Genomic DNA, 27,011 nt, shown 5'->3' on the forward strand with positions numbered 1-27,011 from the left:
TCATGGACCAGTTTAGACCAGTGGTTCCCAATGTGCTACGCCCCACAGGGAGGCAATGTTTTTTAATGGGGGAAATTTGAATCTTTTTTAAACCAAATTAATGGCCTTTTAGGCTTCCTCTACTGACTAGAGTTCAGGATTTGAGAGATGCCTAGGTGGGGCATAGCAAAAGGTTGGGAACCATGCTTTACACAGAAGAAACTGTATGGATTTTTATATATAGGGAAGACTGCTGGAGGAGGAACAGAAAAAAACCTGGTTATTCTTCCGTCCTCCCTTTTATTACCACTTGTCTAATGTGATGGTACTGTTGCTTTCGGAGTGGGGCAGGGTTTTTAAACGGTTTTATACGTTAAAGTTTTTATTTAAAATGTTGTAAGTCTTCGAGGCGCGAAAAGCGAATTCAAGCCCTTGGCTTCCTATTCTGTGAAAACGGGGGGAGAAAACACTCTCTTGGTAGGGAGGAGCCGGACTACGCCGAGTAAGCAGAAATCGCATTCGCGGTGGAGAGAATAGACAGACGGTTTCCCGGTAAACGAGACGGGTAGTAGTAGGAGGCAACGCCTCGGAGCAAACTTGCCCGGCTGAAAACGCCAAGTCTCTTTTGCTTTCCTATCTGCCCGCTTATATCTGAAATTAAATCAAATCATGGAACGGGGTGAAAACTCCAATCTGGCAAAAGTCATAAGGCGACTTTGAGGGAGAAAAGGGATTCCCTCCGGTCGCAGAAGCGAAGGAGGGAGGGGGAGGGGCGGGAAGAGGCTCCCTCTCCCGCGCCTCTTCCCCACACTCTTCCTCACGCTCCGCTCCGCCTTAAAGAGCCAGGCGCGTGCGCGGAAGCGACCTCCGAACCTTCCTCCTCCTCCTCCTCCTCCTTCGTCTTCCCGGCTCGCTCGCTATGGAGCATCCTCGCGCCGAGAGCCCTGGCGGTGGGAGCAGCAGCAGCACCAGCACGACCAGCAGCAGCAGCGGAGGCGCCGGCAGCAAGGAGGGCGACGAGCCCGAATCCCCTCCGGGTCCTCTGCCAAGCCGGGGTCACCAGAAGGCGGCGACAGCAGCGGCGACAGCAGCGGCGACAGCCAGCGGACCTCCGGCTTGTTCGGTAAGGGAAGCTCCGCCGCTGCAACCAGGGCACCAGCAGGTTAGGCCGCGGCCCCGTGGACTGGCTTGCCCCGCCTTCCCGGCGGAAGCGAACGCGAGGTGCGGGCGCGCTGGTAGCCGGAGCGCAGTTGGAAGAAGGCGGAGAGGAGTCGTGGGAATGGAGCGGGAGGAAGTGGGTTGGGTTCAACGCTAAACCCGGGGTTGGGGTGGAGGAGGAAAGGGGAAAAGAGAGTAGGGAGGATAGGAGCCCCTCACCTCTGGCTTTGGTGGCAGAGATTGCCTAAGAGAAGGGGGGAAACAGTAACAGAGTTGGAAGGGAACTTGGAGGTCATCTAGTCCAACCCCCTGCTCACGCAGGAGACCTGTACTGGGGATTCGAACCGCCGAACTGCCGATCTTTCTGATCGACAAGCTCAGTGTTTTAGGGGAAGCAGGTGCTGGTCATGCAAGGAAAAGGCTTTCCCGTCGAAAACGTCTGCCTCCCCCCAACCACTTTCTTTTTTGTTGTTTGCTCCAAAACTCCTTCCCCCAAGGGAAAGGGCCCCTGCTCACTTTGCAGACACCTGGGGCAGACCAAGAAGGAAGGTGAAAACTTCAATTGAATATGCTCCAGCTGTGTTGGATTAGAATTCCCATAATCCTCTGCCCAGCAATGGTTTTGCTGTCTTTGGAAAGATGACCAGAGCAACCTCTCCAGTATTAGTAGTGCAGGTAGTCCTCGACTTAGGTCTCCGATTGAGGCCAAAATTTAGGTTGCTAAGTGAGGAATGGGTTGAGTGAGTTTTGCCCCATAATTTTACCACTTTTCTTGCCACAGTTGTTATCACTCTGGTTAAATTAATAACACAGTTGTTAAGTGAACCTGGCTTCCCCATTGGCTTTGCTTGTCAGAAGGTTGCAAAAGGTGATCACATGACCCCGAGACATTGCAGCCAGTCATAAGTATGGAACAGTTGCTGAGCATCTGAATTTTAATTCCATGATCATGGGGGTGCTTCAAAAGTTGTAACTGTGAAAAACTGTCATAAGTCACTTTTTTCAGTGCCATTGTAACTTTGAATGGTTATTAAATGAACTGTTGTAAATCAAGAACTATCTGGACTGTAGTCCAGTGTCTCTTGAGACTGCTATTTTTGTGTTCAAAATATCTGGAATCTGTTTGGGTCCTTTATTTTCCAAAATAGTATGCTTTCCATACTATTGGAAGCAAATCTACTTTCCAACGGTCCTGTTCTCTATTTTAGAAAAGAGATAGATAATTGAGGTTGTCACTACAGGTAGTCCTCAACTTATAGCCATTCATTTAGTGACCACTCAAAGTTATAACATTGAAAAAGTGACATGACTGCTTTTCACACTTAATATTGCTGCAGCATCCCCATGGTCATGTGATTAAAAATTCAGACACTTGGCAACTGGCATGTATTTATGACAGTTGCTGTGTCTGGGGTCATGTGATTGCCTTTTTGTGACCTTATGACAAGCAAAGTCAGCGGGGAAGCCAGATTCACTTAACAACCATGTTACTAACTTAACTGCAGCGATTCATTTAACTGTAGTAAGAAAGGTAGTAAAACTCAATAACTATCCTGCCTGCCAATGCAAACTTAGGGTCAATTGTGGTCGTAAGTCAAGGACTACTTGCATCGTGTTTAAGGCCCTTCAATAACACCAATAACCAAATGAAAACCAGGATTTGTTTGTAATTTACCACAGACCAATTTAGCATTAGATTTGTGGACAGATTTTAGGAATGTGCATTGTAATTGATAAAAGTAGTCAACACTGGAAACAGTTTCGGTGGGTGGTATCTGCACCAGTTTCTTAAGAAGTTAATAGGAACTAGTGAAATCTTTCAATTGTCTCCAATTTTACTGGCTTCCTGGTATCTGGAGTTTTTATAAATACTGTCTTAAATTGGCTGTTTTGTATGGTACACAATGCCTTCATGCAGATTGGTTTTTTGTTTACTGCGTGTTTACAAACCATAGTGTGGCTTGTAAACCATGATTTATGGTTTAGCGTACTGTGTGGACCCAGCCAGTTGCAATCTGCTTTTAAAACTCGGCTTAGCATGTTTTTGCAATTTAGCTATTATGTGGCTGAAACACACCATGATTATCAGCACACCTGTTGTTGGGAGAGGAATCTGATTAAACATTTAACCTCTCCCACCATCCCAAGGTTTTATGGAATGTTATTCCATTTTTGAGTGCAAATGTTAAATATTAGAGAATAAATTCTTGCCATTGCCCTAGCTTATGTCACTGAAGTTTCAAAGAATGGACTAAGTGTTTTTAATTGATACTCTTCTGATTCTTAATAACATAAGCTAACTTTTACACTAGTTGGTATAAATGTTATTGTAGTTAACTGTGGCTGGATGTGTCTTTCTTTCCAAGGAATTTAGGCAGGAAGTATATCTTCAGCATGCAAATGGACTCTGTATGGACTCTTATCATGGGTAATGTAGTAGTCTTGTAGGCTGTTCAAATTTCAGCTGCCTTCAGATTCCCATTGTTAGAGCCCCAATTTTGAATGCTTCATTTTGGGTTGAACAATAGAGTCAGGATCCTGCTGTTTTAATGTCAGCCAGCCAGGTAATACACAACCTGCCTAAACTAGGGAAGAGGGCAGACATTTGATTTTAATTGCTTAAATATACATGCTGAATGTTTCACTACAAGGGATAAAACTCAAGGAACGACTTACTCACTACCACCCAACTCTGTCTTTTTTGGTATAAATAGCCGATTAAAATATGTAAACCCAGTAAATCAGGAGAAAAGAAGCTTCATTAATGTAGATGAAGTTAGTGTTTTGATACTCATTTGGTATTTAAAATTATCCCCCCTCTCCCCAAAAAAATTAAACAAAAAAAGCTGCATGTGCCTCTCTCATCTTCTCAGAGATCTAAGATTGTCTCAAAGGAGCTTTTTCAAAAGGCAACTGGACTGGTTATTTTGAGGAAGGAGAATATGATGTTTCATCAGTGATGAAGCTTCCTGGATGAGAAGCAAAATGTCATCTTCTTCCTCAAAAAACAAAACCAAACACCAGCCCAATTGCCTTTTGAAAAAGCACCTTTGAGACAACAATGACCTGGATGATTGAGAAGCTGCATAGACAATGATCTAAGACAGGGGTGTCAAACTCAAGGCCTGGGGCCCGGATCTGACCGTCAAGGTGCTTAGATCTGATCCGCAGGGCCACTCATTTTCGGAGTTCTGGAGTTCTCGGACCACCACAGGCACCCCTGACATGAGTGACGTACAGCTGGCCAGCCCCACCCCGCCTCCCGAGGTCAAACACAACGCTGATGCGGCCCTCAGTGAAATCGAGTTTGACATCCCTGATTTAAGACATTATAGGAAGAGAGCCTTGTTAATCTATGGTGGCAAAAACCAGGAATCTAGTAGCACTTTTTCTGATCGACCAAATGTTATAAAAGGACAAGAGCTTTTGTGAGCTGTACTTCACTTCATTAGATACATGTAGTGGGTAGGCTAATACAGTATTTAAATTTGAATAAGGATGGGATGAAAGGCAGAAGAAAATATACTGGTTATGTGAGAGAGATTACAAATACCCTTATGAATTAACAATTGCAATGTGTTAATCCACTGTATTTTTTGAGACCACTAGAGATTGTCTGAAATCTTTTGATGGATGTGAATTTAATCACTATGGAGTGTCCTGGTAGATTGAATTGTTCTGATATTACCTTGCCTTGGTTAGAATTGTGATGTCAAACCTCTGTCCATTAATTCTTTCATACAAAATTTATATTATGCAAAATCAGGAGGAGGCATTGTTGGCAGACGATGGCACATATCACATTGGAAGAAGAGTGTACAAAAAACATCTCATCTAGTGTGTGCACTTGTTGGATCTTGTGATATGGTGCTCTTAGTGTAGATGCATAGACCTCTGGGTTTGTGGCAGACTCTCAGCCCCATTTTGCTGTCATTGTTCTATTTTTGCTGGTTTAGGTTGGATGATAATCTTGAAGCAAGTATGGGCCTGCTGGCTTGAGAAAGTGCAGTATCATTGTCCAGTATGGGATGTTGTTAATTGATAATTCATTTGAGTGGGTTTCAGCTGTAATCTGTAGAGAGTGGTGTTCTATTGCTTTGTTTCTGTGGTCTCTCTTTTACTAAATCGTTCTTAGGAATTGATCAAGCCCAATTGATTTTGTCTTATTGATATTGTTGCATGCGTATGATTTGATGATGTGTTTTTGGGGGAAAGTGAAAGCATGCAAGTAGGCCTAGTAATCTGTGGCTATATTTATTTATTTATTAATGTGTTGTTTATATATCTGTTCTGTAGTATTACAGTGATATCAAGGAAACAGACTTGTTCTGTAGGCTGAGCTTGACAGAAGGGTGGAAGTTTTTGAAGCCATGATAGAATTTGATGAGAGATTAATTTCCATGGGCCCAGTTGATAAGGATGTTGTCAGTGAATCTCAAATAATGAAGAGGTTGCAGGGAGTTAAGAGTTAAGAAAGCATTGGTCTAAGTCAGGCATGAAGGTGTTAGTGCCACTGATTGCCAAAAGTGAAACGGTTCTAGGTGGATACGAAATCACAAGGTTTGGTGGTAGTGTGTGCAATTTTGGCATCAGTGATGTTCTTGATGGCCTGAAGTCCATCCTTGCGGGGAATGTTACTGTTTAGCATCCATGGTTGTTGAAATAGTTTGCTAGGGTGATTGCCTATGCCCTATGGCAGTGATGGTAAACCTTTTCAGCACCGAGTGCCCAAACTGGAATGTGCATGCATGTGTATGTGCCCTGGAAACCCAAAGACCAGCTGGCCGGCACGCACATGCCTGTTTTTGGCTGTTTTTTAGGCCATTATCCGGCTGGTTTCCTGGCTGTTTTCAGACTGCTTTCTAGAAAATGGTCTGTTTCTTTACTGTTTTTGGACATTTTGGGAGCCATTTTTGGCCATTTTCCAGCGCTGCAGCACCCACAAAGACCAGCCGAGCAACCAGAAGAGCAGCTGGTGACAATGTGCGCCCACAAAGGGGGCTCTGCATCTAACCTCTGGCACACGTGCAATAGGTTCGCCATCACGGCCCTATAGAGTTTTCCCAGGAAATCTGTGGTGACTCTTAATTAGTTGGGAGTGCTGGTCTGACAAATGGAGTACATGAAACTTGATATTCCAGTTATGATAGATTAAATGCTTGAGATAAAGTGAATCTCCTGGTTTAAGTAGGAGGATTAATGTAATTCTCCCTCTTTAAACAAATTAATGGGAAAAACTGCCCCTTCTTTCAGGCAAATGCAATAATTTGATACAACAGTAACCATGACATGCATTGCAACATCTTATGTTTTCCTGCACTCCTTGTCTAATGGATAAACTAATCAGATAGGACAGCCACTTTTCGCTGACTTGTGTGAAAAGGATTATAATAGAGGTAGTATTGCAAAGATTAAAATATAATACATGCATTCTAAATTGATAATTAGTGTCATCACTTACAACCAATTATACTTGATTCTGCTTTTTAAGAGCCAGTGGTTTGATACTTGGCAGCAGCAAAGTGCTTTAATAGATATAGAGCTGTAATGTTTACAGACATACCTTTTTCCCCCCTAAAAGATCATGGAAGATTGTTTATTGAAAAAAATAGAAATCAGCATTGCTGAAGCCGAAAAGAGGACTGGGAGGAATGCTATGAACATGCAGGAAACGTATACTGCATACCTAGTTGAAACAAGGTAGGTCAAAATCAAAATAAAGTTCACTGTTACATTAGCTTTTTTTTTTTACTATTAGTTTGAAAATTATTTTCAATGCATTTTATGGTTTATGTGGCTTTTCCATTCTGTCTTAATAAGCTTGGGAACAAGTAGAATTGCTTGGAGCCAGTTTTGCAACCATGTCCTTAAAGAATCACACATTAAAATAACTTATGCATGAAAAAAGCTGACTCAGTTACTACTGTTGTGAAATCTCTTAAAAATAAAAGCAGTTCATTGGCTGGAACAGCATGGCTCATGAGTGCTTCAGATCAAGCAGATTGTCCATAGGATTGGTTAATTGGTAGTTCACCATCTTCCAATGGTATTAGATTACTGCTTCAGTTGTTGCTCAAACTAAGAGTGCGTAACAAATATAATATTTTTATGTATTTTATTTATATTTTATGTTTCTAGACTGCCCATCACCCTCAGAGAGGGGCTCTGGATGGTGTACAATATAATCAATATATAAAACAGAATATAAAGTTAACATTAGAATATTAAAATTAAGATTAAATATTAAAATTGTGAAATTTTAACATAACATTTCAAAGACAAAAAATTCCAAGATAGCCATTTAACAATGATTAATAAAGGCAGAAGGAGGGCTCTCGTGGTGCCAGACAACTCCACGGTTCCATGGTCCTTTGTGCCCCCCATGCAAGGCTGCAGAGGCAAATTTTGATCCCTTTACAGAAAGCTAGAAGAATGAGGGGGGGTCTGACTCATTTGGGGGGGGGGGAGAGAAAGATGATCCATAAACTAGGGGCAGCAGCAGAGAAGGTTGTCTTCTTAGACCCTGCCAATCAAAAATCCTTGATTGACGGGATCTGCAGCATAGGGTATCTCAAGGAGGGGGAGGCTTTGGAAGGCTGGAGGCAAGTCGCTTGTGCCTGCACTATAGTTTCCCCTGTACCTGAGGTGCCCTTTATTCCAAAAATTGACCCGTGCATTCATTTCACAAATATATTGGGGAGAGTAGGGATGGGAACTCATTAAGTGAAGTGGTTCACCAGAATGAATTAAATACTAGTATGTGAGAGTGATGGCTGCAGAGGTCTACTTCTGCTAGGTGTTTGTGATCACACATGGGAAAAGATGTGGGTTGGAAATGTCTGCTGTGTATCTGATATGCTCATGTGCATGCACGGCTTTAAAAAGAACATTAGACGATTTGAAACTGACTGGGAATAGCTTTTCAAGGAGCACTTGTACAATAGATAACGATGCTAGGATTTGCCACCTAATCCATTACAGCCTACAAATTTCTTATTTACTGAAGACATTTTTTTTGGAGTGGGGGATTAACCAACGCTTAAGCATGTTGTGGATTAGAGACATGTCACTATGGTTGTATGGTGTTCGCATCCTGCTACACATCACCTTATGAATACCAAATACAACAATGTTTTTGAATACTTAAACTTACAATTGTTTTCTGTTACAGTTTATAGTTATTTTGCTGATAGAAGAATACACAATATCATCCCCCCCTCAAATATTGATAGAAGCATCTTAAAGTATTTATTAGCTTATATTTATTTTGCTAACTAATTAGTACATTTAAATTAAATTAGCAATTTAAAGCTAACTAATAAAGCGCATATCAAACATATAGTAGGAAAAACTTAAAATGCATGATTAGTGTCTGCTTTGTTGGTTTTTCTGACATTCAGACGGATTTCTCCAAACACTTTTTGTATCTTGGAATTAAACTAGGTATTCTACTGATCTTCACTTGCTCTTATCATAATTAGGTTCTGATGTTGTTTAGGTCTGTGGAGTCAATGGGTGAAGGACAATGTTCCCCTCCAGACTCTCTTTGGAGGAGATACAGTGAATTTGAATTGTTGAGAAATTACTTGCTAGTGAACTATCCACATATCATTGTACCACCTTTACCAGAAAAAAGGGTAAGACTCAGTTTCTTCTCATTCTGTTTGGTTATTTCTTTTACCACATTATTCATACTTGGACTTGTTAAAGTTCATGCCTCTATGATGACATACTAAGATATTATTTCGGGTTCAGGAGTGATTCTTGACTTATATTTTTATTTCATGTGCAATCTTTACCCTTAAGGCTGCAAATACATCCATTGATTTATGTAAGGAGTGTTTAAAGTTTAGGAAATAGGAGATGTGAGCAAGAGTTGAGCTTGTGTAGCTTTTTTTAAAAAAACCTAGTGCTTCATTGTAAATTTATGCAAATAATATATAATGGCTAACACACTTCATATATCTTTTAGAGTGAGAAAATTTAGAGTACCATGTTTACCTACCTGCTTTTTTGTGTCAGAGTGCATGTGGGAGAAAACAGTTGATATATGCAGATGGGGAATGAAATAATTTTATAAATAAGATACCTAATATTACAGGCAATTAATCTTAAACAATAATACTACTTCTTATCTTTCTCCCCTTTTGGAGGCAGTGTGGTGGTTTCTGGCAAGTAGATATCCACACAAATATACTGCTCACATCAATTATCCGTAAATTGATAATACGGGATGTTGCACATTGTTTTGTCTTCTCTTACTTTTAAAGGATCGTCTTAAGTTCAGGGTTGTTTTCCTGTCAGATAAATATCGTACAGCACTTTTAAAAAATGTGGATTGCCTTAAAAGGATAATAAATACTTCATACGATTAACCTTCCACCTTGTTTTGCAGGCAGAATTTGTTTGGCATAAGCTCTCGGCAGATAACATGGATCCAGATTTTGTAGAGCGACGGAGGATTGGCTTGGAAAACTTTCTTTTGCGTGTGGCTTCACATCCAGTTCTTTGCCAGGAAAAAATGTTTAATGCATTTTTGACCCTAGTATGTTGCTTGGATTTTGTAAAATATACTTATGCACCTTAATTCTAATTCATCGAATATGTACCTATATACATTTTTCAGAATATATCTTTCTCAAGTGGGATTAAATATTTAACTGAAAACTAGGACAATTGATATTATTCAGATAGTTGAAATAGCAGAACCAATGTGAGAGAGTTTTCTTGTCTCCTCTCATTTTGATGCTCAGTAATTATAGAAATTAGAGTGTGCATATATATGTTGATATACACACATCAAATGCAAATTTTCATGTTTCAATTTTTTTAACTCCTAGGTAATTTTTTTTGACACTGCCAACCTCAACCTTTTTAGAAAGTTAATGATTGGCTTAAGATAAACAATTCCAGTTTAGAATAAAAAAACCCATGTCACTGATATTACATTCCAAAACATGTATGGTATAAACATTATTGGTATGTGTTGGCCCCTTTAAATAGATGATGAAAGATTTTTTAAAAAAATCTAAAAAATATGTGAAATGCTGGGAGTGTTTACAAATACTTTGAAAAATCCAGTGTATTCAGTAGTTTAATTCCTTTTGTCTCATAATAGAGTACTAAACAAATTAACAATATTAATTTCTTTGCTAAGAGGAAAAATACCTTAGAGCAGAAATAATGTGTTCTTCTAAAACTCTAATCCTGTCTGTAATCAAATAAAACCCTGCACTACTATTTATTGTACATACACAATACTACTTTTACAATCTTCCCTCTCCCAGACAGCATCTATTAATTGTTCTTGAAGTGTTTTGATTATATAGAATATTTTATATATGCATTTCAGCATTGTATGGAAAAAATATGATTTTCTGTCTTCTCAGTAAATAGTAGAATTTGGCAATTATCCATTTAAATCAACCGTGAATTCAAAAATCTTTACCCAATTCATAAATATAGCATTCCCGGGCATGGGATGTAATGATGTGACATCCCACATGATATAGGTGTATCATAATTGTTAGGATTGTCAAATTAGTTTTAACCCTACTGAGAATGGTTTACCTCTTGTTTATATGGTCTTGGGCCACCACAGTGTGCCTTACACAAGGAAGAACAGTGCTGCTATAACTATCAGTGCATCATTAATAACGCCTTGAAATAAAAATGGATATAATTTTTATTTCTAGGAAACTGGCTGGAAGGAGATGGTAAATGAAACAGGGTTTCAACTGAAGGTAATTACTTTATAATGCACTATAATTATATATCCAAAATGACATAATCATGTAAACTGACTTACTAATGAAATTTTGTGCCAGTTTGATATTGCATGCTAAAGTTCAGGCAGTTCAAAATATTTTTCTATAATTATCTTTCATTTAAAAAATAAATTTCTATATCCTTCTAATTATCTTCTGAAATATGCATATCTACATGGGTTAAAATGCTATGTAGAAGAGAGCATTTGTATACAAAATTGCTAAGTAACTCTGCATACCTTACCATCTTCATAACTATAAATCATACTTATAAAGGAGTCATCTGCTATGATTGTGCAAGACAGCAGGGAAAGGAATATACAATTCTGTCTTAAGTGCCAAGCAACGCATTAATCTTGCATTTTTAAGAGATACTTAATGCTACTACAAATATTTTGAAAGATGCCTAGCATTATGTTGAAATATTCCAACATTACTGTTCTAATCTGAATTGGGGTTTTATATTTCAGCTGCTGTTTTCATGCTTTTATAGCTTAAAGTAATTTTTTTTAGGAAACCAAAATAGATTTCTAATATAATTGCATCTTGGAGAATCTAAAAAGCTGACTTTGAAATTACTTGCTATATATTGAAAATACATTATATAAGTGTTTTATATAATGAGAGAATTAATGTACTACATCGTAGTATGGCATGATAGCAATTAGAAAGTGTGTGCTGCTTACAAGCAACATAATTATTGGTCTAACCCTAACTCCTCATAATATTTCATTTAGTGCAGGAATTATATGCCAATTTTTATTATATGTAGAATATAGGCTTTTTATCATACATAATTTTAAGAATTTTGCTTATATTAGTGAAATATAATATATGCTAAATTTAAAGACAGTAGAATAGAAAGGAGTAACATTGAGAAAAGAAAATAAGAAAGAGAAAAAGGAATTACTATCAACATTTATCAGAACAAGTATAAACAGATTTAGTGATTTAACCTTATGTAAAGTTATAAATAAATTTATCTCAATTGTTTTCATACTCAATTTACAAAAAAAGCTTGGTAAATGAAGAGAAATATAACCCTATGACAATATTTGAACAAGCTAAAGGTTAAGGCCATTAGAAGTAAAAGGAACAAATATAAAGTTGGTTTATTTTATCTGGATTAAAATATATATCATATTTTACTTCTGGCTTCGTTAACTTTGGAGTTAACAAGTTCCGTTGGATTTTGTTCTGCAAGTTAGTTTTGCAATATTTTATGCTTCTTAATAATTAGCACAATCACGTTTGGTTGTAATTTTGTTTTTGTTTCTAATTTAATATGTGTTTCTCCAACAGGCAGATTCTAGATTAAAAGCTCTTAATGCAACATTCAGAGTGAAAAATCCAGATAAGTAAGTGTGATGGCGCCTAAAAGCAATTATGATTATACTAATGTAAAGATGGAATCCTGGTTAACTTCAGTGGAATTTGTTTCTGATTGGAATCAGGGAATAATATTATTGTTTAAAGAACTGCAATGTATTTTAGGAGCTGCCTACTTTAGTGTAACTTAGCATTTAGTGGCTAGCATAGCCAATTAAATATTATAAGATTACAAAAAAAATTCCCATGTCATCCTGCTACAAAGTTTGTAATCAAGGAGTAATCAAATTGTCCTGTTTTCTTTTAGTCAAAAGAATGGACATGCTAAGTACTAAAATATTTTGAACATTATTTTATAATAGTAAGAACAGTATCATCCAGCTGCATATAAGCAAAATGTTGGCCTGCACTCTCCCAGTGCAGTGCAGTATTCATAGGAGCCACTCATCCATTTGTTTCCACCAGGATCTTCAAGTGGTTCAAACCTGAATTTTTTCCAAACTCCTTAAATTGGCAAAGTGTTGCTGGCAGGATTTGGCTTCCATTCCCCTCACTATCTTGGTAATCATCTGCTGAGCATTCTCATAAATGCTTTTTTTTTTTAGTCTTTGTTGTCCAGGACAGGATGCTATATTCCATATCGGGTCTGAACAAGGAAAAATAGAGGTGGACAATTAGTCCCTACAATATGGATTTAGTGATCTTACTAATGTATCCCAAAACAAGTATGAGCTTTGGAGAACTAGATTAATAGATGTTCTAGTAGTTGAACTTTATGAGTGGTGGGGCGACCTAGTAGAGGAAAGACGCTCTCCTGCCACTGGGAAGATTGAGAGTTCAATCCTAGGTAGCGGCAGATGTTTCTCCCTTAAGGTGCAAAGAAAAACATCTGCTGCAAACTCCACGTGGCGTCACGAAGGGCATCCGGCCAGTAAACGCTCCGTTCCATCCAGTCGCCCCAATTCTACCCAAATTAAGGAATTACAAAGTCGTGAAAAAGTAGTTGAACTTCCCCATTATCACTATTGTGTACCTGTTTGAAAGTTTAATCATCTGATAGAGGAAGACTCATCCACATGTTCCTCCTGCATAAATGGTCTATAATAAACTCCCATGGTAATACTACTTTTTGATTTATCTGGGAAACAATCTCAGAAAGATTTCCATGTTGTGGTTCATGGCTTTCTGCTCAAGCATATGGTTTCTAATTGAGTAGCGTAGTACCTCTTCCCTTTCTCTGGAATGCATTCATTTGAAGAAGCTGTTGCACTTCCAGGCCTATATTCTACTGCTTACATTTACTTTTACATATTTTGCCGAAGTGCAAGTGCACTTGGAAAGCAATCTTACAACTTGCTCGAACTAGCTTTCTGTTGTATTGATTATAAAGTACACTGGCTCTGACCAAACTCCCATTTCTTATATCACTTTGGAACAGCACTCAACTTTGGAAAAATAGATTCAGAATCATTTGATGCTGAAATTGCCTGAGGTAGTTGTCTCATTAAAATATAATGAAACCTGATTTGAAATATCACCCAAAGCATGTAATAAACATTATCCCTTGTTTCTAGAACATAGCCTGGAGAGAAAATTATGATTCCCCACTCCCTCTTCATAGACACAGGTTTTCTGTGAACATTGATAACTGGGCCACCCAAACAAGTACATGCCCCTTTTAAGTTTGTGCATATTATCTCTTTATTTTGTATGGTTTTTTTACGTTTCCTAAATTCTATTACTCAGCAGATTTTTTTCCTGTTCATATGGTCTTTTTGGAATAGGACGTATGGGTCAAGATTTACATTATTTTTGTTGTACCTACCTACTTTCCTATATTTGCTGTGGGGTTGCATGGGATTTGTCTATATGTCTGTATGTTCCAGGTGTTAAGTAGGGTTTGTCTCTGAGATGTCAGACTTTTATTGAGGGGTTTTGTCTTGCTTTGAAGAGAAGAAATTTGTGTTCCTTATTGCTAATAATGTATTTGCACCATCTTGTACTTCTAGGAGATTTACAGAACTTAAACACTATAGTGATGAGCTGCAGTCTGTCATATCGCATCTTCTAAGAGTCAGAGCTGTAAGTGTTTTCATCTTTGGATTCTGATGAAAATAATGTAAGTCAGCTTGTCTTAATGTGCAACACACGGGATCATTTGTTTCTTTGTGTGAAATGGATTGAATCAAATAAGCCCTTGCTCTGCATACAAGAAATTATATGGATAGTTTGAAATGATAGGGACATACTAGTGAGGTAGTCAATAGGAGATGTTTCTGGGGAGCTGTGAAAAGAGAAGTTATGTTTGGACTCTTTGTGTTTAAGCTCTTCAATTAGCAGTATATGTGGATGGTTTCATGTCTAAGAAGTGGAACGAATTGCTTCTGTGCCTTAAGGCTAGTTCTGGGTTTAATAGTTGCACTTGGTATCATGAATCTAAACATACACATTTCTAATCTGTTTTCTCTAAGTTACCTATCACTGTCTTCAGGTTAATATTTATTTATTTATTTATTTATTTATTTATTTATTTATTTATTTATTTATTTATTTATTAATAGAACATCCCATTTATCTCGAAAGCAAGGCAGACTTTATAACTGAATTTTTTGTCGCCAAAATTAACACTCATCAGAATATTAGAAGAAAAAAACTCATTAGAACTGATATATTACTGAAAAATTAGTTTGCAGAGAGAAATTGTATCTCAAATATACTCTCTCTCAAACTGAGGGTTATTGGTATATTTAAAAAAACTGAAGAAGTCATTTTATAAATGTTCTGATCCTTAAGTTAGTGTCCATGGTATAATATCTAGTAGATGTTCTGGTGAACCAAAATGTGGAGTGAAAATAATGGTGGGTTCAATGTGCTTGAGTAGTATTTAAAAGGGAAAAGAGACTAGGAAGCCTACTTCCATTTCTTATCATTTTATTTATCCTTTTGTAAATTCAATTGTTTCTTGTAAAAATTCATATTCTCAAATAGTTCTGGGCAGCTTATTCTCTGTCACCACATAAAATTATACAGGTGGCAATATAAAATTTTTAAACAATACGTTTAAACTGTTCAGTGTTTTTTGCTGAACACTAATAAGACGGGAGTCTGATTCCAACAATAGTTTGTTCCACAATAAAGGCTTTGTTTTGGAAAAAGCAAAAATCGGCCTCAGTATAAACATAGTCATTTTTGTTTTCTACAATACTAAGCTAACTCTAAACAGATAGTAATTTCAAAAATCTTGAATGTTTTTTAAAATATTTTTTGGCATGAGAGAAATATTTTTAATTAAATATAGTTTCTACTTTTTTAGAGAGTGGCAGATCGTTTATATGGTGTATATAAAGTCCATGGGAATTACGGGAGAGTGTTCAGGTAGGCAAGAGATTTTATTTGTAAAATCATCCCTTTATATTTTGAAGGTAAGGTAAAGGTTCCCCTTGCACATACATGCTAGTCGTTCCCAACCAGGAGGCGGTGCTCATTTCCGTTTCAAAGCTGAAGAGCCAGCGCTGTCCAAAGACGTCTCCATGATCATGTGGCTGGCATGACTAAATGCCAAATGTTGCACGGAACACTGTTACCTTCCCACCAAAGATGATTCCTATTTTTCTACTTGCATTTTTACATGCCTTCTAACTGCTAGGTTGGCAGAAGCTGGGATAAGTAACAGGAGTTCACCCTTACATGGTCCTAGGGATTGAAACCACCGAACTGCTAACCTTTCTGATCGACAAGCTCAGCGCCTTAGCCACTGAGCCACTGCATCCTCTCTTCTTTTTTTTTTGAAGATTTTGAATACTTATCCCCAACTTTTTTATTTTATGTGAGCATTCAAAGTGATTGAAGCGATAAAAAGCCAAAATTTGAAAGCAATAGATGAGCCATTAAGAGGATGTGAAATCAGGGAGTAGTTAGGAACAGGTAACAAAATATTATTCCTTGCCACATCCCTAGTGTTTTCTAACTTCAGTATTGACCATAACTGTGTATCAGAAATGAAGACATCCAGTATTGGAAAACTTGTAGTTTCACAGACTGATGGAAGGGGGCCAGTTTGGCTTCTGCCTTGCCTAAATGGTTTCCCTAGAGAAAAAGTTTTAGCCTCTTAATGGTTTTTCGTGGCGGAGCCATTGGCAGAGATCATATGGGCCAGTAAGCATAGGCTGAAGTCAGCTTCTTAGATTAGAGAGCTTTGCATCCTGGGCTGTATACCAAAGATAACCATTTTGTGTAGGCTATTTTGGGTGGGAGGCTTAATTGGAACATGAATAGCCTCTCTCCTTCTCTCTCTATGCCTGCTATTTCCATTTAAAACAAAAATGTAACTTAAATTGGGATTTGTTTTCCTGCCAGTAGAAATTGCTGAAAAGCAGTATTTGAGACCATTTGCTGTGTTGGCAGTTTGTTACTGAGAGTATGAAATGCAGTTACTCACGGAAAGGGGGGGGGGAGTTAAGAATTGCTATTTGTCTGCTTATAAAGGGCCCCAGCCCAGCTGCATCTGTGTATTTGAGATTCCCTTTTCTTAATCATGTAAAAGGAAAGGAAAGGAAAGGAAAAAATAAAAAAGTGAAAACTCTCAAAAGAAAAATGGGCATTTATTTTTGAAACCATGACAAACATCAGCGACATCATTAATGTTTAAACTTATATTGAGATTTTTACTTACTTTTAGTTATTAACCCAGTTCTGTACATTTAATTAATGAGTGAAATAAATTTTATGATTCTTGTAAATCCTTTATTTTCTTCTTTATCCACCATATCTTTTCCCACCTTTTTCCTGTTATGTAACTAATCTATTTTTTAAAATGCATTAATCAATAAATTATTAATTTTTAAAAAAACTTTCATTGCTCTTCTGGCTTCCAGCCCCCCTGTAAAAGAAGCAAGAAGAAGCTATTAAGTGACCTACCATATTTTTGGGAGTATAAGACAGACCTTTCTCTCTCCCTCCCCGCAAAAGAGTGTGGAAGTGTTGGTGCATCTTATACACCGAATACAGCCATTTTTGGCCTCCTGCAGCCCCACATCCAATTTTTGTGAAAAATGGGTAAAAAACAGACCGCTTTTCACCATAACGGGGTGTTTTTGCCTTCCCCCACCTCCCAGAAACACTCTGTAGGCTTCAGCAGGGCTAGAGGAAGGGAAAAATGCCCCTGTTTTGGTGAAAAACAGGGGCGTTTTTGTCTTACCCCACCCCTGCTGAAGCCTGCAGAGTGCTCCTGGGGGCCGGGGAAGACAAAAACGTTTTTTTTCTTACTTACCTCTTCGAAAACTTGGTGCGTCTTATACACTGGGGCGTCTTATAGTCCAAAAAGTACGGTATGCTTAATCTTGTTCAAAATCTGTCTGGGTCAGAATAAAACTTGCTGTATTGGTTCAATTTAAAAGATAAACTTGAATCTATGACAGCTGTATGTATTTTATTGCATCCTGCATTTTTACATATGAAGTGGTTTGTTCGCTTCTTTGCCAGAATGGGGGATGTAGCAGAATATTATTTCTGGACATAAACTATTTAATTCTAAAAAACAAAACAAATAAATGAGACCAATATAATAGTGCAGATATGTCTTTTTTAGTTGTGTCTTTAGTTGTGTGCATAATTCTCCAGTGATAGAAATTTGACATTCTGACTGGGTGGTCTCTTGCCACAGTAAATGTAATTTTCTAAGCCAATAATTGTGGCCTTTTAGATGTTACTGATGTATTGCTCACAGCATCCTTTAATATTTACTATGCTAGCTTGGAAGCAGCTTTGATAAATTATAGATTTCCCTGTCCCACCCTTGTCTAATAACGTGGAGATTTACCTATTTCATTTTAGAATTTTAAGTTATTATCAAATTAGATTACATACTGCAAATAAACCCAAATCATTTTTGTTTTGTTTTAATGATCTCAAAAGATATTGTAATTTTTTTAAAAATTTTTTACATAACACACAATAAGTAGGTGATACCAACAACAGCAAATAGAATGTGCAATGCTGTTTCTTATTTAACTCTTTTTTTCTTTTAGCGAATGGAGTGCAATAGAGAAAGAGATGGGGGATGGGCTTCAGAGTGCTGGTCATCACATGGATGTGTAAGTATTGGCTGCATTAGAGTTGATGGAAGCCAGATGAGCACATTAAGGGATTTGGGGGGGGATGGGGGGGGGAAGAGAGTAGCAGTGTGAGCTGTGCTATATTTCATGGGCTTTTAGGTTGGGGCTGTTTTAAAATCTGTTGCATTAAGTAGCCCAAAGAGTCCCTGGTGATTTAAAGGGATTTCTTTTTTATTATTATTTTGAAACTATAGAAGAGACTGGTGCAGTTCCAAGGTTTCCTTTAAGTTTCCATGCCAGGAAGTTGTATAAAGTAATGCAGACCTGATTTTTTTCCATTTGTTTGATAGCAGTAGTTTAGCTCTTATTTTACAGATGCTATGAAACTCTACAAATTTGTTTTTTAAATATTCATTATATTTGATATTTTAATTTGGGGAGAATATAGACTACTCTGGCATTAATAGGAGCCAATTTTCGGAGAAAACTCTGAGCAGAACATAGGGCTCACTTGGCAGTTTGCTACATTTCTAGATTCTGTATTATTGGCCTATATTGCAGGAGGAAGTTTTTTTAAAAAAATGCCCAGGGGCTTGCTATTCCTGATTGGTCATTGAGGAAAATAATGTCAGCATTGTCAACATTAATGGTAATTCTTCTGCAAAATATTTTCCCCCAAAATACGACCTAACCTGAAAACAAACCCTAGCCCAATTTTCACACATGTGCCTAATATAAGCCCTACCCCCAAAACAAGCCCTAGTTAAGCCCCACCCACCACCTAGTTGTACAAGGTGCAACAAGGCACATGCATAAACATCAAGCTAGGGCAGAGGGGCGTGGACCTGCCCCATGCTCCCCACACCCATTTACCTTAGGACCGTTGCAGCCAGACCTCCCTCGCCCTGACACCTGTCACGCTGCTACCTGATTTCTGCGGCCATCTGTGGCAGAAGACCATGTAGCACTGGTGCAGCTGCTTGTGGCAGGAGGCCGTGTTGCTCATCACACTGGTGCCACCACTCGCAGCAAGATGGCGCATGCACGTTGCGCCAGTGCCATTTCCCAGGCGCACAATGGTGCAATACGCCACACAGCTGCCTCCTGCAAGCAGTGCGATGAGCCACGCAGCATCTGGCTGTGAGCGGCCGCAGAAGTCAGGCAGTGGCGCGACAGGTGTTGGGCCATGGGAGGCCTGGCTCTGGTGGTCCTAAGGTAAGCGGGTAAGATATACCCCCAAAATAAGACCTGGTGCTTATTTTGGGGCCCCAAATAAAATAAGACGCTATTTTCAGGGAAACATGGTACTATTTTCCATTAGGAAATGATGGGTCTTCTGGAATCATCCTACCATTGTTGCATCAAAATAACAATAAATGAGGATAGGCTTTGTATTATATATTGTCAGGACTAGGATGATCCTAGAAGACAATGAAAAAATAATGAAACAAACCACAACTAGCAATACATTGAGAGACTATTTCTAATTGGCAGGATGTAATCCTCTTCCTGGCCACACCACAATGTTTAAAATATATATTTTAAATATTCTATTTGATTGCTATGTATGCCCTCTTTGATCATGGCCATGTGAAATAAATAAATATAAATTGTCTTTTAGTTCTGTTTTTATTTATGGTTTAGCTGCCAATCTTGTAACCAGTCTTCTTGAATATTTTTCTTGAATATTTTTAAGCAAGAAATTTTTGCCACTACAGAATTTATATTTTACTGTAGTAATTATTTGGAAGGTTTCCAAAAATGAGACACTGACTCTTTTGTATCAGTTTTGGTTCTCTCTTAAAAAAAATGTTTTTACCAAGTCATTTTAATTAAGCCTTATGAAAATATTTTTAAATAAATACCCCTGCAACATTGATCAAGTTTGGGGAACGTGAGTTTGTTTTTCTGCTATTCTTTTTTTTCTCCTACCAGGTATGCAGCTTCTATTGATGATATACTAGAGGAAGAAGAACACTATGCAGATCAGCTGAAAGAATACCTCTTTTACGCAGAAGCCCTTCGGTAAGCACATTAATACATCTGCTGTAATTTTCCTGATAAAGTTTAAAGCATTACAGTTAACTCATTTGGTAAACAGTTGATAAGAGTGAACGATCAGAATGGCATGCAGAAAACTTGGAAGAACTTGCTCTGCATATTAGCCTTGAAATAAGTTGTTATCAGATAACCTTGCTTCTTGATCTTTACATAGCATGGGAATTATGCTGACTCCTGTAATAAATGAACTAGGCAAAGAAATAAAAAGAACCTATCCTGAGATTTTATACTGAGGCTGCCGGTGACAGACTCAAATTATGCTCGGTCTACCATATTTTTGAAGAGATTTGTGCTTTGTGGAACAAGTAATTATTTACAACTGACTGGAATTACAAGTAATGATTTGCAGGTGTGTTACAAAGTTATTAGAGAATTTTAAGGACCGGGGATTTAGTAAATAGTTAGCCTTTCTGACAGCTGTGTCTCAGTGTTTGACCAAATATCTAAAGCAGATTGAGCTACTGAGCAAACCTGTTTGCAGATACCTATGGCAAAGCAGTCTTAAAGTCAAGATTATCAGAGTATAAGAGGATCAGGAATTATTCATGCAATGAACCAGTCAGAGTGGTTTTAGGAAAGCAGGGGCAGAATATAAGGTGTTCAGAAGATGAGGAATAAATGAGGTGGGTAGGATACCCAACACTTGGAAATTGAATGGAGATTATTGAAAGACCAAATATGGGCAGGCTGGCATGCAGATCATATGGAAGATATGGGGAAATATGAAACACATTTAAAATCTTATTCACAGTTTAAACATAAGAGTACAATTGCTTTGGGTTTTACTTCTTCTGTAATTGGAACAATTGATGATGGCCCCGAGTTTTATTTCTGCTGAAACAGAAATGACTCCAGAATATACAGGCTGTGAAGATTTGTTTTGGATTTAGGGTTAGGGTTAGGGTTATAAACTTGACATAGGCTTATAGCTTGAGTAAAGGGATAGTTCTAAGGTTTCTGACTTTTTTTGTGACTTCTGTGTTGAAATGTGTTATTTTTGCATACCTATGCAGAATATTCTCTGCAGAATATTCTATTAAATATGGAAATGCATGATTTTTATCCTTAATCTAACATTGGAAGAGCATCTCTCAAATGGGATGATTAAAGTTTGTTTGGAATGAAACGTATTTAAAATCTTATTTTTAAAAATAATGTCGCTCTTTTATGTTAAAGAGAGGGTCTCATTTCTTTTTCTGGACACTCATGTGATTAAGGAATTTTCTAAGGTTAGCTTTAAATAAGAACCTCCATAGAAGAAGTTCTCTGTTGTAGACAGTCCCCTTTCACGTGGCTTTGAGCAGTGACTCTTAAACTTTTTGCTTTCAGGGCCCCTTTCCACTTTTAAAAAGTATGGAGCATTTGTTTGTATGGGTTACATTTATTGATATTTATCACATTTAAAATTAAAATTACTTTCAAAGACACTTTCTTTATTGAATTGCATAAAAATAAACGTATTAAAATGTTTTTCATAAAAAATTATTTTTCAACAAATAAAGTAATAAGAAGAATGACATTGTTTTAAATATTTACAAATATTTTCAATAATTGGCAAATTTTGATTTTGTGGACCCCTATCAGGGTCTTGGGAGAGCCCCAGTAATCCTCAAATCAAACTCTAAGTGCTCGATACATGGACTATGAGATTCATTCTTACTGCTTCTGAATGTATAGATTTGGATTGATGAGCAAAATGTTTCATTTGTAATTTTTAATGGCTATTTTCAGGACAGTTTGCAAAAAGCATGAACTTCTGCAATATGAGTTTGAAATGGTTGCTCAGGATCTCCTATCAAAGAAACAGCAGTGTGAGGAATTGGCAACAGGTGTAAGTTTGACTATCCATCCCTCCATCCACCCACTTTATTTTCCAAAGTTTAAAATTAGGGAGAGTCATATTTCTTAGCACAGACTGAGGAGAGGATGACAGGTAGGAAAATTCCCCTCCCCATTTTCCTGCCGTTTGTCAAAAAGGCTCAATTCCAAGCCTTCAGTGTTGCAATCCTGGGATGTGTGTTCTTTTCCCAAGTAACATTTGATCACTTGAAAGGGACATGCTGTGCCCAGAGAAAAGGAACGAGGCAGTCCCGGCCCTCGCTGGCTCAGTTGATTTGCAGGCCCCGATTAAGGGGCTGAGCAGCCATGAGGTGACTGGGGAAGGAAAGGGCTGTCTCCTATGCTGGCTACGCCCACCCGCTTCACTAGGGCTTATTTTTAGGACATATATTAGGTCCACCCCAAAAAAATCAGGCTAGAGCTTATTTTTGGGGTAGGTCGTATTTTCTGGAAAACACGGTATGTCATAGTTCAAAATTAAATTATACATACAGTATGATGTTCTTTATTCCATAGTAACAGTACATTTTATAACAATAATTACTGTTGCTTTGGAAGAATCTGATGTGCATTTTAAAAGAGATTCAGTGTTTCATTGATTCAGTTTAAAATATTCTATGAACAAAATTCTCCTGATCATATTCTGTGGCACCCCTGCCTTTTCCCTTGTCTCTCCTCGGATTTTGACTTCAGTACTGTTCACTGCAACTAGAACATGTCATAATGAACTGAGCAATCCAAATATGGAACAAGGATATGGAACGTATAAGGTGCAGCATGTTCTTGATTGATCTATTTACGGTTTGGAAGATAATGAGTTGTGCTTTAAATCACGAATACAAAATAGGAACTGAAATGTTTTATTTTCAATTCAATAATTTGGACTGGGCAAATCTTGCTTCCTTTTGGACTGGGTGTGAAGCTGATCCGGATATGATATTTGTTATCCCATTAATTGGTAGAGTTGATTTGATGATATGGCTGGCTAGATGGGGGTTCCTCTCCCTTTCTCATTGCTCCTTGGGTGTCCTACCTGAAGCTATACACCCAGTGGAAGAAGAAAAGGGAGACTATTGTATTGCGGACAGAAATTTTACCTGGGATAAAAAGCAAGCCTTTCATCTTTAGTAAATATTTTGAAGCAACGGCCCATATAAACCTTTTCCATGAGAAAATTTGGTTGTCTTGTTTTTCTAGAAGGTAGTCAAGCACTTCTTGAAATTGCTTCATTATTATACTTCTTTCAGACAATAAGAACGTTCTCGTTGAAAGGAATGACCAGCAAGCTTTTTGGCCAGGAGACACCTGAGCAAAGAGAAGCAAAAATAAAGATTCTAGAAGAACAGATAAATGATGGAGAAGAACAGCTTAAAGCGAAGAACTTAGAGAGCCGGTAACCATTGCTTGTGCCAATGTGTATATACTGCACATGATTGTTTTATGGGTGTCCCTGTATATGTTCCAGGTGCTCATGAATATCCCATTATTGGCAAAACAACTCTGTACAAACCATTTTGTACATGCTGTAATATAAACTATGAAGGTTGAGCCTATTGGACTATTTCCATAGTTAGCAAGTTTTCTACCTCAGTTAAGTTAAGGTGAAATGTTAGTTCTGTCAAACTTGAGATATGTCGAACAATATGTCTCTGGAGATTTATTGCTCAATTCTTTGCAATTATGACCACTAGGCTGGTTAAATGCAACATTTTTTTCTGTCATATTTACTTTTCTTAATGTTGCTCCTTCCCACTTTATATAATAATTATGATTAAATCTGAAGTTATATTAGTTCAGTAATATAGTTGCATATATTTATCTGGACCTTTTATTAATACATTTGTTTTTTTTTAAAGTTTTAAGTGCATACATTCCAAGCCATCTGTATTAAACATTTCTTTGAGAGATTAAGATTTCAAGCAACAATTTGCCAAGAATACTCCTACAAACTAATGAAACAACTCCAGCAATAAGAAAAGCATGTGTTATGATTTTGCTTTGTTTTAAATGTATTTATATAGCTTCAAATGTTCAAGTCAATGTGTTATGTTGATTGTAAAACTGAAATGAAATGGGAGATTCTAAAACGGAAATAAAACGGCTGAGGAAATGGAGATCTTGAGTGGATGGTAATGTTGCGTGAAATGGATATATAAGAAATTGCAATTAATAGACAAGAAAATAGCAAGCATTCAGAGAATCAGTCTCTTGTTTGAATGTATGAATAAACTCATGTCATCAGCCCACTTACCCAGGGCTGGTTCTGTGCTAAGGTATTTCTTGTTTGCTCTAATTTATTTCAGAGACTTCATGAAAAGTGCTTGGGCTGATATTGAACACTTCAAGGAGCAAAAGAACCATGATTTAAAGGAGGCACTGATCAGTTATGCTGTGATGCAGATCAGTATGGCCAAAAAGGTAAGCCTGGCCGAGAAGGAATTTCAAAAAAGAACCCAGAATATAAAATGTTAAAATATGAGGTTTTAATTTAAATTAATGAACATCTCAAGAGAGCCATTCTTTATACTAGACTTCTGTCATCTGTGTACTATTCTTTGTAGATGTAGAAAATTCTGTTCATGTTGAATTTGCAAGAATACTTCCATCATGACATAGAAAAGGTTGATAATTTTAATAAAAATTAATACATAGATAAGTTGCCGGAAGTTAATCACTTGTCTACTTTAATGCTTAATTCAAATGCATATTTTTGTTCTTTTTCTGTATGTTTTGTTATTCCAGGGAATTCAGGTTTGGACAAATGCAAAAGAATGTTTCAGCAAGATGTGACACAAGAAATTCTGTCCTTTTTGATGAAATGCTGGAGAACCGAAGCACAAATGCATGAACATGGATGCTAAGTTGCCTCATTTACTATATCATGGAATTGGTGTGTTTATGAAACTAGGGCGCAAAGAAATGGTCTCTGTTTCTTGATGGCCACCTTGTGGCTTGTTTTGCATGCAGTAGCAAACTGAACTTTGTAATTCTGTTTTGAGATAAGGCTATAGGAAAGACCCAAGCTGGCTCCATTGATCACATTAATCAAACTATTCAAACTATACCACGAATCTGTACACTATTGTAAATCATTTCAAGTGCCCCCCCTTTTTTATATGTTATAGTAAACACTGTAACCTACACTGTAAACATATGGTGATGATTTTTTTGTTTTCCAAATGTAGTGGTACAAAACTAAGTCTCCCCCTCCCAATTATTAGTAATATTCGACAATATCCTATGTTGCACATCTCAGATATATTACCCCACCCCACAAAACTCCTTAAACTTTGTAACACAGGCTTTGGATATTAATTTGTTATATATCAGGGATGTTTCTGAGCTCATAAATTAAAACCAATAGGAATTACTTATAGATGTTCTCTGTTTGCTAGCTCAAAACCTCATACAGTTACTATCACTGATCTCAATAAACATGTTTAATATGACCTTTACATTTATTCAATGTCCCTGAGATTAAAGCATTTGATTCATAGTTGGTTTTTTAATATAATAATGTCCCCTTTTTGAATACTTGAGAACACCAATATGAAATCAAATAGGCTTTATTTGCAATATGAACACGGATTGCTTATACATATCTTTGCCTTGATTTTGTATAATATACATTTGTCTAGGTTTCTTTGAAAAGGAGGTGTGTAAAGGATGCATTGTCATCTTTACAATGTATTCAAAAAGCAAGATCTTTTTTTGCTAGTTTTATATTTCTTATTCCCAGCTATCAGAAAATGCTAATGCTCCTTGGCTGCTTTTTTCATAATGATATTTAAGAGATTAATATGGAATGAAACCAGACTTAACTGTGAATCTTTGTCAAAAAATCATGGTACTCATTTTGTCAAGCATGATTTAACTAGTTTACAATACACATACTAGAAAGTACTTAATCTGTTTATTTCCTCAAATCAGAGCTATTTTGCCAAGGCCATTATGAAATAATATTTGCAGATAACTTTTTTCAGTCTATCATGTAACCTATGATCATTTTAAAAAGATTAATGATTAATTTTAATTACATAATTATTTCAAAAGAAAATCTAATACATTAAGGTAAATCAACCACATTGTTCCATTCAGAAAGGTGTAGAATATAGTTCCCAAACTGATAAAACTTTTACATTCCAGAAACAATAAGCAGCTACAAATGTAGACTTTTATAGTAGACTTTTAGAGTAGTTGTGCCTTAATTTAATATCAGTAGGCACCCGGAGTCAATATTTTCCATGCACTTGATCTTCCTAGTGCCTTCCTTCTCTTACCCTTCTTTCATAAGCTGTATAAAATAAATGTATCAGTATGTCTTTTGCTAACTGTATTGAGTTTTGAGAAGGGATCAAAAGGTTTGTGCCAAATATATTTAATAAAACTACCCTTTATTATGTTTTGTTTTTCATATTGATTTTGGATTCTCTTTAATTTGACTTTTTTGTTGGTATGCTTTAAGAAAAGCATATTATTGATTTGTAATTACTCATTTTTTGAGATTTTAAAAATCTAGCATCTTGATTTCGGAATATTTTCAAGCATTTGTTTCTGTTCAGTGATGGTTCATGTTTCTATGGATTTCAAGAAGGTGGTTCCGATTGACATTTGCAGTGATTAAAAAATGTTTAAAACCTGTGTTTACTGAAGCACACCAGAAAGTTCTTGTAAGAGCTTACCATTATCTGAGGTTTCTCTCCAGTCAATTTCTTTTAGTACCCTATGTAGTTTGAGGATCAGATTATAGCAAGTAGACTTTCCAAATTCTCTTGCAGAACTGAGCATTTTATGAATAAGTGATATCTGGATGTGCTGTTTAGTA

The 27,011-nt window shown here is 37.1% G+C and overlaps 1 protein-coding gene across 1 annotated transcript; it reads left to right on the forward strand.

Moving 5' to 3' along the window:
* The first annotated feature begins 853 nt into the window (after nt 1-853).
* Nucleotides 854-26,588, forward strand: SNX4 (sorting nexin 4). The gene is made up of 14 exons (XM_014059126.2): nt 854-1,102; nt 6,719-6,837; nt 8,636-8,774; nt 9,533-9,682; nt 10,833-10,880; nt 12,207-12,262; nt 14,243-14,315; nt 15,547-15,608; nt 18,260-18,325; nt 20,222-20,311; nt 22,079-22,178; nt 23,434-23,579; nt 24,490-24,604; nt 24,929-26,588. Exons 1-14 carry the CDS (start codon nt 899-901, stop codon nt 24,974-24,976), a joined length of 1,416 nt encoding a protein of 471 aa, XP_013914601.2. The 5' UTR covers nt 854-898; the 3' UTR covers nt 24,977-26,588.
* The last annotated feature ends 423 nt before the right edge of the window (nt 26,589-27,011 follow it).

This window comes from Thamnophis sirtalis, unplaced genomic scaffold (assembly GCF_051295495.1).
Source record: "Thamnophis sirtalis isolate CommonGarterSnake01/CBP01778 unplaced genomic scaffold, rThaSir2_p1.2 scaffold_1, whole genome shotgun sequence".
In the NCBI taxonomy this organism is placed as follows: domain Eukaryota; kingdom Metazoa; phylum Chordata; class Lepidosauria; order Squamata; family Natricidae; genus Thamnophis; species Thamnophis sirtalis.

Coding starts and splice junctions, on each gene's coding strand:
- SNX4 (XM_014059126.2), top strand. CDS start 899: ATGGAGCATCCTCGCGCCGAGAGCCCTGGCGGTGGGAGCAGCAGCAGC. Junction 10,881..12,206: donor AAACAGGGTTTCAACTGAAG/GTAATTACTTTA, acceptor TTTCTCCAACAG/GCAGATTCTAGATTAAAAGC. Junction 14,316..15,546: donor ATCTTCTAAGAGTCAGAGCT/GTAAGTGTTTTC, acceptor CTACTTTTTTAG/AGAGTGGCAGATCGTTTATA.